The 14,439-nt window shown below is 37.1% G+C and overlaps 1 protein-coding gene across 5 annotated transcripts in view; it reads left to right on the top strand.

The window, feature by feature from the left end:
* PIK3AP1 (phosphoinositide-3-kinase adaptor protein 1) overlaps positions 1-14,439 on the top strand; it is a 141,290-nt gene that overhangs the window by 110,681 nt on the left and 16,170 nt on the right. For all 5 annotated transcript variants that reach the window (XM_007478700.3, XM_007478703.3, XM_007478702.3 and 2 more), the window contains 2 exons: positions 3,328-3,533; positions 10,076-10,148. In XM_007478700.3, the coding sequence (XP_007478762.1) occupies positions 3,328-3,533; positions 10,076-10,148 (279 nt within the window). The remainder of the gene's footprint in view (positions 1-3,327; positions 3,534-10,075; positions 10,149-14,439) is intronic.

Genomic DNA, 14,439 nt, shown 5'->3' on the forward strand with positions numbered 1-14,439 from the left:
GTGGTAAAATGAACAGTGTTGAGAATCAGGGACAATTTTGTACATGGAAGCTTTATCACAGCCACATCCACCTCCTCAACTTTGTGTATTGATATGCATTGATATCATTCTCAAGATTCAATAGATCGGGGTATAGGCTGGAAAGAGAGGGCGTGATGGTCTAACAATCACCTTGAAGAATCATCCTTGATTGAGGGTCTTCTTTGCCATACATAATTTTTTTAGACTAGATTTTTATCTAGTCTAGCTTTCTAAATGATTGTGGTTTAAAGGAGTCTGTTGATTCCTTAGGTCGTTCCACCTATAGTACTGATTTTGAGGGTTTCATAATTCCCTAAAAGACCTCATGTGTTTTCCCATCTTATCACAAGCTGTACTATCTCATGATTTATTTTTCATTCAGAAAACATTAAAGATTCACTTTGGAATTATTTTCCATTTAAAAAATTCTAAATTTAACAAATATCAATTAAAATGACATATATACACTGAGGTACACGAAACTTCAAATCTCTATCATGTACTTGCTTTTCAAGTTTATAATAAATTTACAATGTAACTTTCTTTTTTCTTTCCTTTTTAATTCTTACCTTCTATAATTATATCTTGATATAGTATAGACAATGAAGAAATATCAGTACTTAACTTATATGCACCAAATGGTATATAGCATCCAGATATTTTTTTAAACCCTTACCTTCTCTCTAGGATCAATTCTGTGTATTGGTTCCAAGGCAGAAGTGTGGTAAGGGCTAGGCAATGGGAGTTAAGTGACTTTGCCAGGGTTACACAGCTAGGAAGTGTCTGAATTCAGATTTGAACCCAGGACCTCCCATCTCTGGGCCTGGTTATCAATTCACTGAGTCACCTACCTGCCTCCTATCCAGATTTTTTTTTAAATCCTTACCTTCCTACTTGGAATCAATACTGTGTATTGGTTCCAAGGCAGAAGAGTGGTAAGGGCTAGGCAGTGGGAATTAAGTGATTTGCCCAGGGTCACACAGCTGGGAAGTGTCTGAGGCCAGATTTGAACCTAGGACCTCCCATCTCTAGGCCTGGCTCTCAATACACTGAGCTACCCAGCTGCCCCCTCCTATCCAGATTTTTAAAGGACAAACTAAAGGATCTTAAGGAGGAAATACAGTAAAACTCTTCTAGTGGGAGACCTCAACTTTCCCCTATCAGAACTAGATAAATCTAACTAAAAAATAAAGAAGAAAGAATAAAGGGAAGTGAATGAGATTTTAGAAAAATTAAGTTTAATAGCTATCTAGAGAAAATTGTATAGAGATAAAAAGGAATATACTGTCTATTCAGGAGTACATAGTACATATGCAAAAATTAACCATATACTAAGGCATAAAAACTTCACAAGCAAATGCAGAAAAGCAGAAATAATAAATGCAACTTTTTCAGTTCATAATGTAATAAAAATTATAATCAATAAGGTTCATGGAAAAGCAAATTAAAAATTAATTGGAAACTAAATAATTCTTCAAAATGGGTGGGTCAAAGAACAAATCATAGAAACAATCACTGATATCATTGAAGAGAATAACAATGAGACAAAATATCAAAATTTATGGGATACAGTCAAAGCAATACTCAGGGGGAAATTTATGTCTCTGCTTATATCAATAAAATAGAGAAAACATAGCTCAATGAATTGGGCATGCAACTAAAAAAAAACTAGAAAAAGAACAAATTAAAAATCCCCAATTAAAGATTAAACTGGAAATTCTAAAAGTCAAACAAGAAATGAATAAAAATAACTCTTACCTTCTGTCTTAGAATTAATACAGTGTGTTGGTTCCAAGATAGAAGAGAAGTAAGGGCTAGGCAATTGGGATTAAGTGATTTTTCCAGGGTCACATAGCTAGGAAGTTTCTGAGGTCAGATTTGAAGTCAAGACCTCCCATCTCTAGGCCTGGTGCTCTATCCACTAAGCATCCTAGCTGCTCTGGCATGTAACTTTCAAAGTTGTCCTACTTTTTTGTAATTCCTTCTATATTCTTTTCTGTGCATTTCAAAAACATATTCTAATACCTCTCTAATCTCTTTTTTCCTTTTCTTCATTTTTTCTTTTTGGTAATCCTATTCCTAGCCTCCCTCTCCCTCCCAACTTCTCTCCTCCCAAATTAAGAGACAAAACCTTTGTAACAAATATTTATATCATCAACCAAAACAAATTTCCACATTAGCTGTGCCCCAAAATGCATGTCTCATTCTGCACCCTAAGTCTATCTCTTCTCTTTCAGAAGGTGGGGAACATGCTTACTCATTGGTTCTCTAGAATCATGTTAGTTATTACATTGATTAGAGTTGATAAGTCTTTCAAATTGTTTGCATATATATATATATATGTATATGCAGATATACATAAATTTTTTGCATAGTATAGATTTTTCTCCTGGTTCTGATCATTTCACCGAATTAATTCACATAAGTCTTCCCAAGTTTCTCTCAAATACATCCCTCTTATCTTTCTTTTGATATTCCATGACATTCATATACCATAATTTGTTAAATCATTTCTCCTGTTGATGTGTACCCCATTCAGTTTCAGTTCTTTTCAGTAACTTGGAGAACTTCTATAAACATTTCAGCACATGTGACTACTTTTCATCTTTCTTTGATATCTTTGGGGTACAAGCCTAAAGACCTTACACAGTTTAGTGACTTTGGGGTATGGTTCCAAATTTAATTGCTTACTATGGGAAGTGCTCTGTGAGGATTGCTGAAGGAAGGTATAAAGATAGATGAGACATGACTCCAATCTTATTGATCTTATAGTGATTGTTTTATCATCTCATTGTCTCTAGAATTGCCAGGTGCTTTTCTTGACTTCTTGTCCCTGCTTCCTTCTACATAAATCCATAAGATCTTAGATTTAGAATTGGGAGAGACTTAGAGCTCAGCAAATTCAATCTCCTTATTTTTCCAGAGAAGGAACAGAAAGCCCAAAGAATATAAGTGACTTGCCCAAACTCACTCAGGTCAATAAGAGGCAGAAACTAGATTTGAATCCACTCCACAGACTCTGATGCTAAATCCTGACCACTTTCCACTCTGGGACACCACTTCTTATGATTTTATTTGTTCTACCTTGGACTATATGGCAACTTTTGTTCTTTTTCAGTCTGTTTTTCCAAATCATTCTCTTAGAAGCTCCTTAAGGGTGTATACCCAGCATTTAGCAGAGTATCTGGAATAAAGCAGGTGCTTAATAAATGTTTATTGATTGATTGATGGCTCCTTTTATTTAGCTGTCTGATTTCCCCTGGTTAATTCCTGTATATGACCTTACCTAATGTTGTCTTTTCACAGAGACACTGGTCAGGCCATGGAGGGACAGACCCCAGTCAAGCATCTATGATCCTTTTGCTGGCATGAAAACTCCTGGCCAGAGACAGCTCATCACCTTACAGGAACAAGTAAAATTAGGCATTGTTAATGTGGATGAGGCTGTTCTCCATTTCAAGGAGTGGCAGCTGAATCAGAAGAAGAGATCAGAGTCCTTTCGCTTTCAGCAGGTAATTTCTGCCTTCTTTGTGTTTGCCATTAAAGTTAGAACATCTAGCATGGAGAAATGCTATGCAGGGGCTAGTTCAGTAGCCTTCCTCATGGCTAGGAAATGTGGGTCAAGGGGCACTACCAGTACCAAAGTGAGATTACAGCCCCTCATCCTCAATGGTCTGTTAAGGATAATCTTAGCAGAAATGGAGAGTAAAGAAGACATGCCTTTATTTTCTAGACTTGACCCTGTTCTCTGTAACTCTGTTTAGGAAAGCCAGGATAACTGATCTCTCATGCAGTCATCAGGTTGTAACTTTATATCTCATAGTCAGAATATAAACCTAGATTCAATCTCAATACAAAAATAGGAAATGCCAGACCAAGTAGTTGATTAATTTTGCTGGTATTAATAATGTCAGATAATGAGTGAATGGAAAAATAAAAATATTTGCTATGAGTAAATACTGTGTGTTGAGAGAGCTAGGTGGCATAATATTTGGGCATTGGCCTTGGGAATCAGGAGAACTTATCTTTAAGAGTTCAAATCTGGTTTCTGGTATAAAGTAGCTGTGTGACCCTGGTCAAGTTGTATAATCCTATTTGCCTCAGTTTCCTCATCTGTAAAATGAACTAGAGATGGATATGGCAAACCAGTTGAGTATCTTTGCCCAGAAAACTGAATAAGACCATTATCATCATCATGATAGCATTGAGATAGTACTAACTATTTTCTAGGCATTATGCTAAGAGATTTAAAATTACATTCTCATTAGATATGTACAACAACCCTACGAGGAAGGGTGCTACTATTAGCCCTGTTCTGTGTTTAAGGAAATTGAGAAAGATGGCTGTTAGGTGACTTTCCTAGGGTCACTCAACTAATAAATATAAGAGTCTGGATTTAAACTCAAGCTTTCACTCTATGCACTATAGCACCATCTCACTGCCTAGTCATAAAGTCATTCATTATTATTAGTAGTAAGTATAATTGATAAGACTTTTATTTTTATACTCAAAAGTCTTACAGATTATAAAAACTATAAAAGTTGTAAGTTAGGATAAGGTATGGGGAAGAATACTAACATGAGACAGTCCCTGCCCTCAAGGAGCTTCCATTTCTAATGGGGGATATAATGGTTAGGGGGGGAATAGTTTCTGGAGAGGGATATTTTGTTTTGAAAAGGCATTTAAAAAGGACAGTGAGTGAAACCATGGTGGGGGAAATGGACATAAATTTTCTAGAAACACTGGCAATATTGATTTGATGAAGATTTCAGATCTGGAAGAGGTGAAAAAGGGCGTGACACTGACGAGGGATGATGGGAAGATATAATAGAGTCAGTCAATCAGTCAGTGAACATTTATCAAGAGCTACTATGTGTCAGGCACTGTGCTAAGTGATGGAGATACAAAAAGAGGTAAAAAGATAGCCTCTGATCTCATGGAGCTTCCAATCTAATGCAGCGAATCATGGCTGGAGCTGGTCCAGCTATGGTGAACCATGTGAAGCACTCATTAATCAGGGATTAATCCAAAGATGAAAAGGTTAAATCCTCTGAGGTATAGGCTCTGGTTGAAAGTAAAACCACTTACATTCTGTTTTTCTTTTGTCTACTTAATCAAAGAAATGAAATTTTAACGGGTAGAATAAGCATAGTGAAAAGGGAATTAAAGTTCAAGATAGGTGAGGATATAGTAAGAGAAATGTTCTCAATAAGTTCATGAGGCTCCCTAGAACGTAATGGCAAAAGCTGGGATTTGCAATCAGAGAACACAGACTTGGAGCTTTTAAGGTTTTCATAACTTGAAAGGCTTTTGGATACAAAATTAAAGTCTTGTCACTTGTAACTTGTTGGGCAGCTTGGTGATGCAGTGGATAAAATGCCCTGGGACCTGCAGTCAGGAAGACCTACGTTCAAGTCCAGCCTCAGATACTTACTGTGTGATTCTGGGCAAGTCACTTAACCCCTTTTGCCTCAGTTTCCTCATCTGTAAAATAAGCTAGAGAAGGAAATGGCAAACCATTCTAGTATCTTTGCCAAGAACACCCCAAATAGAGTCACAAAGAGTAAGACACTACTAAAACAACAGAACAACCACTTACCACAACAACATATAAATATAAATTGTAATGATTGTTTCCTGATCCAGAAAACTTATTTGCTAGAGAGGAAAAAAAAAAGTCTTTCAGATGCAGTTGTTGGAACCAGAATTAGTCATCTTTGAGGCATTTCTGAAAACAAGAAAGTGCCAGAAGCCTAAAAATGGGCAAATACAGAGTGTCCCCAGAGTGTTAGTAAGTATCAATGCCACAAACTTACAAAAAAATAAGATTTGAAACGTCAATTATTAAAATATTGATATGTTCCTCATTAAAATTCCACACAACCTCCATTTTGTTAGCTGTTTGTTGGTTTGGGTACAAACTTTCATCAGCTACTGTTCAGTGATGGAAAGTCTCCCTTTTGTAATCCTGGCCTTAAGTTCATCCAAAGAACGGGGTTTTGAAGCCTACAGAACAGTTTTTGGTCTGATCCCCAGATCTAATGGAGATAGATCAGGTGACCAAAGTGGCCAAGCAAGACAACATCCTTTATTGATCTTCCAGGCTGAGAAATTGTCATCCAGAAACTATTTGTACACAAATGAATAATTGCAGGGTGTCCAGTCTGGTCCAGATTAAAGTTTTAAATTTATTATTCAAAAACCTCAGAATTCAATAAGAGTAAAAGAAATTTAAATAACTAGCATTTCAAAATAAGCATTCCAAATCAGCCCTCTAAAGAATATAGTCTAAGGCATCATTAGATTCAGAGTCAGAAAGATCTGAGATTGAATCTCACTTCTGACACTTAAATTGCTATGTGAACATGGGCAGGTCACTTTTAAACCTTTTAAACTGAGCCTCATTTTTCTTCATCTTCAAAATGGGGATAGTCATTCCTCTAGATAGAGCCCTGGGGTTGGAATCACATTACTGAGTTTAAATCTGAACTCAGACACTTACTAGCTATGTGATCCTTAATTATTATTTTTATAATAATAATATCATAATTTACATATAATTATAATATAATTAATAAGACACTTAATGCTGTTTGCCTCAGTTTCCCCATCTGTCAAATGAGCTGGAGAAGAAAATGACAAACCACTCTAGGATCTTTGTCCAGAAAATCCCAAAAGGGGTCATGAAAAGGAGGACATGACTGAAAAATGACTAAACATTATGATAAAATTTTTTCTCTTATTTATCATATACATAAAAATTGTATGATACATAAAATTAAATGTAATTATTAATAAAGATGTTTATTGATAATATCAACATGGAAGTATTTCTCCAGTAACATTCTCCAGAGTTCTGTCTCTTGGCCCTGTCTTGTGCAGGATTTGATCATAATGTAGATATTGTATAATCACATTTGTAGTTAAGGATAGTTAATATATTCAATGATAGGATTGAGATTCAAAAATATTTTCACAGGCTGAAATCATGGGCTACATCTGAGATGACAGAATTTAACAAGGGTAAATTTAAAGTTCTTCATTCAGGTTATAAAGAATCAAAGTACAAAATGAGGGAAATGTGGCTTAACAGCAACTCATGTAGAAAGAAAAAACAAACTTAGAAGTGTTAATTAATTACAAGCTCAGTATGAGTCAGTGTTAATGTGGCTGCCAAAAAAAACTAATATAAAATCTTTGTGGTATAGGGTAGTCCTTTCCCTCAAAGCTGACAGATCACAACTCTTCCAAACCCTCTTCATTTTTGTAGATGGGATTGATAAATTTCAGTAACTGAAAAAAAAATACCCAGACCATCTCTTGGCACATCCTGCATTCTAAAACAAAGCTTTGACTAGGTCCCCCTTAGGCACAAAATCTTTCAGTGTCTCTCAGTAGTTTACAGGATAAAATCTGAATTCCTTGACCTTTCAATGGAAGCCCACTCCCATCTTTTCATCTCCTTTTTCTGATTATTTCCAACTATTTCTCCAACAATCCCCCTCCATCTCTGCCAGACTTATCTATCTTGAAGCTTGCCTTGCCCTTCCCCTTTCCCCCCTTCTTCCCATTTGTCCAGTCATTTAATAAATATTTACTGATTGACTAAATGGGCAATGGTTCTCTAAACCTGACTGGATCCGGTTGGCTCCCTTTACAGAGCAGGCAGGAAGCTTAGACAACGCCCTGGCCAGCTTGTTAAAAAAAAAAATGCTGATGTGTAGCAAATTCTTGTTTGGGGATTGTCCCAGGGTTTTGCCCCTAAACTCCCTACTTTGGAATCTTCAATCCCTCTTCGATTCTTGAGGTTTTTTGTATTGTCTCAGCCCTTCTGATCACACCTTTCATCTTTGGACCAACTTTTAGCATTTCTAACACTTGTGGTTTCCAACATTCCTTCTCTCTCCCTGTGTTTGCCTCTAAGATATCTGTCTTACTGGACTCATTACTGGAGACTAAGGTTTTGTTAGCCCATTCCCACCTCTCTGGAACCTGACTTCAGTGACTTCCTTTTAACCCTTGACTTGCCACTACCTAGTGGTACAATAAGTCACCATGTCTGTGGAACTATCTATAAACAGAATCCTAGGACTAATGCATCAATCAACATAAGGTACCAGTGTGTCAGGTGGAAAGGGCTTAATGGCCATAGAAACCAATTTACAGATGAGGAAGCTGGCCAAGAAAGGTGAGTTGAAAGACTACTTACTACGTGTGAGGAACCCAGGATAAAAAGATGCTGTAAGACATGGCTCCCACTTAAAGAGTTTTCAGTTTCTTACCATGGTTGGAGTTGAGGAGGTCCATGAACTTTGATGGGGAATATTATGTTTATTTTCACTAATCTTCGGTTTTCCATTATCATCCTATGTATTTATTTTATGCATCTAAAAACATTATTCTGAGAAGGGATCCACAGATTGCTAAAGGTATTTATGGCACAAAAAAGGTTAAGAACCCCTGCCTAGAGAGAGAAGATGTGCACATAAAGAGATGAGTACAGTCAGAATTTCAGTGCTTCTCTGAATTCTTGTAGTATATGTAGCAGATTTGGGGTGCTTCTCCAAAACAGCCTTGTACTTAGAGGCAGTGTGGTATGGTAACAAGGACACTAAGCAGGCATCCCTGAGATATAGGTTCAAGTCTTACCTCCTCTTTTTATTAACTGCTTAATTAATGCTGGGCAAATCATTTGGTCTCCATGAGCCTTGGTTTCCTTCTCTTTAAAGTGGGCATGATACCACTTGCCTTGTCCATATCACAGATTTGTTATGAAAAAAATGCCTTAAAGCAATATAGAAATGTGATTGGTTGTCATTATCATCATCATCATCATCATCATCATCATGTAATCCACACACTTAATTTTAAGAAGAGATGAGGCAACTTGACCAATATCAGTAGGTGGTGGTAGCAGACTTGGGACTAGAACTCTAGACATTAGACTTTAGTAGATTACTCCAGAGCTCTGTCTTGACACACTCTTATGCAGCATTTAATAATAATGTAGATGTGTGATCAGATTTGTCTTTAAGGATAGCTAATGTATTCAATGATAGGATTGAGATTAAAACATATTTTAACAGGTTGAAACCATGGGCTAAATCGAATAAGATAAGATTTAACTTTTTTTTTAATTTAAAAAATTTTTTTTAATTTAAAATTTTTTAAATTTTAATTTAAAATTTTAATTTAAATTAAATTAACATAATTTAATTTAAAGTTCTTCTATTTCAGTGCCTTAGATTCAATACAAAGAAATAGAAAGGGGTACAGAAGTTCACAGGAGATGTGGGATTATAAAAGAAGTCTTTGAGGAAAAGATGGGGCTTGAGGGAAGCCTTGAAGAAAAGGCAGGGCTTATAGAAGGGTAGAGGAGGAAGCAAGATGTTTCAGAGATAGGGAATGATGAGAGCATAGAGTTAGATACAGGGATATAAATAGTTCATTTAGTAACAATGAAAAAACTTTGGCTAGAGCAGAGAATCTATATATGAGTAGCTGGAGATAAGGTTGAAGAGAGATGTAAGAGCCATAATGAAGAGAGTTTTAGTGAGAGGCTAATGACTTTCAACTTTATTTCAAGGAAAGTCTCTTATTTAGTCCTTTTCAATCATGTCTGATTCATTGTGACTCTTTGGGGGGCATTTTCTTGGCAAAGATACTGGAGTGATTTGCCATTTTCTTCTCCAGCTCATGTTCTAGATGAGGAAACTGAGGCAAGCAGGGTTAAGTGACTTACCCAGAGTCATACAATTACTAACTTGTCTGAGGCTGGTTTTGAACTCAGGTTTTCCTGACTCTAGGCTCTGGCTGCTGTTCTACCTAGCTTCTGGAAAATATCTTGTTTTGGGACATAAAAAGAACAAAAGTTTGAAAGTATTTCCTTTTTTTCTGATGGTTTGTTGAAAGTCACTAGCATTCAGTCACTATAAATTTTACTTCCAGTGACATATTTTATTTTTTCAAAAATTAAGTCTGCATATAACTTTGGTACTACTAGGATACTATCAGAGTACATATTAAAAAAATGAATATGCTTTAAATCTTCTAGGAAAATCTTAAACGGTTACGAGACAGCATAACTCGAAGACAACTAGAGAAGCAAAAATCCGGGAAACAATCAGGTATTAATTTTTATCTAGGATAATGCTCAGGCTTCTGGTTATAGTAGGAAATTAAAGAAAAAATTAAAATAGTGGATTCAGGATCACATTCCATGGTTATGAGCCTTGGAAACTGGTCATGATTCAAACCAAAAAATTGATGCTTCCTCCATACTCCCCAACTTTCTATCTTGAAGTAGCAAGTGATGAAGAACATAAGATCAATGATTGGCTGATAAATTTTGAAAGCAACTATATCTTTCATAACATCAAGGTACAAATGAAATTGTTAGTGTTGACGAGATAGCAGTTTATTTCCTCTTTCAAGCACTGGAAGACCAATACAGTTGTCTCTAATGTTTGTGCTTTCCTATTGAAAAATTTGAATTGATTAGGAAAGAAAAGGCAACAAAACAAATATCCATGGATGAGTTCCTTGATAGTCCTCAAGAGTCCCTAAGTCTCTTGAAAAATGCTTGTCAATATCTCAAATGAACCTTTCTAAATCCCCTGACCCTAATTAAAACGTACCTTCACTATTTGGTTTCAATAAAAATAAATAAATAAATAATGATAATTATAAGGTGCACTTAAATCCAGTGTCTTCTGCAACATAATCACTTAATAAATATTTGTCAAACTTAATAAAATCAAAGATGAGAAATTTGATTATGTCAGGATGTTACATGATCATATACAATACTTAATATGATATTGTGCTACCCTTTTAAATGATTTATACTAAATCTTCCAACTTGTACTCATTCACATTCTCTGGTTGGGTCTCCAGAGGGTGGTTTCCTCTTTGGGTTCTAGAAGTAATCCTTTGACTTTGCATTCCCAGCACTATAACTCATGAACCCCCACTGATGTGCTTTCCATTAACAGTCAACTAGTAGATTCAGTTAGCTCTTAGTAAAGGCATTTACTTAGATTGCATAGTAGAAATAGTAGTTGTAAAATGTTCTTCCTATTAACTTGGGGCATATTTTATTCATATTTTATTTCCTACAAACACATACAATGTCTATGGAAAAGTGGGCTCAAACTGTGTATAAGGGAAGTGAGGAACATGTGTAGGATACATATGTGGCAAAGGTGAATCACAATTCCTGGCACTGAAAGTTTTGGAAATCCTTGCCAGAGTTCTTATACATCTCCCCTTGGGTTCAGCATCTCTGTTGAATAGATTGCTTAGAGAGATTCTCAGAACCTAATCCTGACCTTAGTGTGATTCTCTTCTTTGCTACTAGTGATCACATTTTTGATGCTGCTTCCTCTCTCAGGTGATTGCCACTCAGCATCTGTGTCTGTTTGGAGTATATATTTCTGCTTCCTGCTAGATGCAGTCTCTCCTACTGGCCAAGTAGCTTCCCTTTAAAGACAAATGATTGATTTGGGCAAGAAAACATTCACTCTGCTCCTGAAGGAGTCTTCTCAATAGGCAGTTCTCAGCTTCAAATTGGTACCCTTTTTGACTTAATCAGATTACTGTGTAACCCTTGTTAAGGGATAGAGTATAGATACATCTTAATAGTTAGTTTAACACCTCATTAATGACTTGTACAGTAAGGGAGAGAGAATTCTTCCCCATATTGTAAAATATATGTGTGTCATTTATAATTGGCTAAATAACTTGTGGCTAAGGATTGTGCTTGTGATCATTTCCATAAAGCATTTAATATCCAGCCCTTGATCATTATTTTCACTACAAGCTGAAGGTCCAAGTTTGATCTTTGGAACGAGAGTGTGATATACTGGGAGAGGCTTCTGGAGACTAGAAGAATCACTGGACTTGGGCTTGGGCTTGGGCTTAGCCCCCATCTGAAGTGGATTGTGGATTCTCACAGGAACAGGCTCAAGCCTGAGGCTTTCACCTCTGAGCTAAATAAAACTGGAGAATCACTAAATCTTTCCTAGCTACAAGTCTGGGAAAGTCTAGATTACACATTGACAACATTTAACCTGCATCACTTGACTTTTAAAAATCTTTGGGTTTCCTCAGTCTCTATTGGGGCTGAGAAAGGTGGAAGCCTAATCAACCAATAACCATTTACTTATTAAAACCCTTACTTTCTGACTTAGAATCAATACTGTGTATTGGTTCTAAGGCAGAAGAGCAGTAAGGGCCAGGCAATGGGAGTTAAGTGACTTGTCCAGGGTTGCACAGACAGGAAGTATCTGAACAAGTATTTATTAAATGTCTACTGTGTGCCAGGAACTGTGCTTGGTACTGGAGTTTAAAGATAGTTCCTGTCCTGAAGGAGCTTATGTTCAACTGAGGGAGACAACAATCTGGTGGGTAGCACTGATTAGGGAGGAGGGAGAAAAAGGAAAAATTTCATGTAGATCAATTTTAAGGGATTCTAAGAGGCTGAGGAGAGGGAGAAATATATTTTGGTAATGGAGGACAGCCAGTGAAAAGCCCAAAGACAAGAGATGGAATGTTGTGTGTAAGGAACAGCAAGGTCAATTTGTATGAATATAATAGATCGAATGCTGGGGGAGTTGGGAAGACTTGTCCTCCTGGATTCAAATCCAGCCTCAGACACTTACTATCTGTGTGATCCTGGGCAAGTCACTTAACCCTATTAGCCTCAGAACTGAGTTGGAAGAGGAAATGCCAAACCACTCTAGTATTTTTGCCAAGAAAACCTCAAATGGGGTCATGAAAAGTTGGACAGAAATTAAAAAAAAAAACACTGGAAAAATATATGTAAGCAAAGTAGAGTAATGTAAGGAGCTGGAAAAATGGGTTGGAATCAGGTGGCAAAGGTACTTTAAATGTTAAACAGAGAAAGGACATAGTAATGTCAAATGTATGAACCCAGCTCCCTAGTAGCAAATCAGGGAGACAGAAAATTCCTACTCAAAAAGTAGAAATAAAACTGAACACAAAACAATGAATGTATCTGGGGATTAAGACTTTGTCACTCCCATGGATATGTAGAAACACCAGTTTTTTCCGGTTAAAATATTTGCTGTTCTCTCATTCCCTTCTTAAAATGAAAGCTTTTGAGTTTCATTATTTCCAGTTCACCTTCAGAGGAAGAGAGCCTATAGTTAAACAGTGGTCTAGAAACATTCATTTAAAAACTATCTCGTACTTAGAGTATGGGCCAGACTTTGTTTCTGGAAAGAACAATGCACAAGGCAGTGAGGTTCCTCCTCTGAAATACAAACATGCTTTTAATTCCCTCTGGGGAAAACCGTTAATGGCTCACAGACCCTTTCTTTGGGTTTACAGTATTTTCCTTTGCTGTTCTCTCATATCAGATACTTTCTAGCTCTTAGCTAGCTAGCTCCAGCCGGGGCCAAACTTCCTTGAATCCCAGCTGCAGGGCGTTCGCTCCCCTTTTCCCCCTAGCTTTGAAAGAGCACTTTGAGGCACACCCAGTGCAGAGGGAGGGAGAGGCTGCAGCCAGGCGGAACTTTCTGGGTTGTAAAACCCTATTTAGCCCCAGGCACACAAGAAGTCACACACCTGAAAACTGGACCCACCCAGGTGTCTTGGGAAGGCTCAGTGATAGTCTGACGTTCTGGAAATGGACAGCGGCACGTGACTTCTCTGGTTTCTCTTGCTTCCTGGTGTGTTTTCTCCAGAAATGCGTGATCTCAGAGACGTTTGTCCTGTGCCAGGAGAAATGGGCATTTCCCCCAAAGGGCCAGGCAAGGTTCCAACCTGATTGTGGAGGGGAGAAGAGAAAGAGAGTGAAATTATGGGACTTGCATGTACTTAGTAAAGGCTTGAATTGCCTAGAAGCCAGTGGAGAGGAGAGCCATAATGCTCATTTATTCTAGGTTTTACTTTTTGTTGAATAAGGAAACTCTACCTGAGGAAAACCTGTCCATACTGCAGCCCAGCCTTAGAAGTCTGTGTACCTGCTGGACTTCTCATTATGGCGAGGGTTCTTAACTTACTTTTTGTATTATTTACTACTCTGCTAAATACTAAGAATTCCATCTCAAAACAACATCTTGAAGGGCATAAAATAAAATACATGGGATTACTTGAGGACTCACTCATTTCTGCAGAAAACATACCGAGAGCTAAAGCTGAGAAGTTATAGTGACATCCAGTTTTAATGAAATACAGGGTAGCTGGATGGCTCACTGAATTGAGAGTCAAGTCTAGAGAAGGGAGGTCCTAAGTTCAAATGTGGCTTCAGACACTTCCTAGCTGTGTGACCCTGGGCAAGTCACTTAACCCCCATTGCCTAATCTTTACTGATCTTCTGCCTTGGAACCAATACCCAGTATTAATTCTAAGGCAGGCAAAGACTGCCAAAAAAAAGAAAGTTATTTTTTATTT

Source organism: Monodelphis domestica, chromosome 1 (assembly GCF_027887165.1).
Source record: "Monodelphis domestica isolate mMonDom1 chromosome 1, mMonDom1.pri, whole genome shotgun sequence".
Classification (NCBI taxonomy): domain Eukaryota; kingdom Metazoa; phylum Chordata; class Mammalia; order Didelphimorphia; family Didelphidae; genus Monodelphis; species Monodelphis domestica.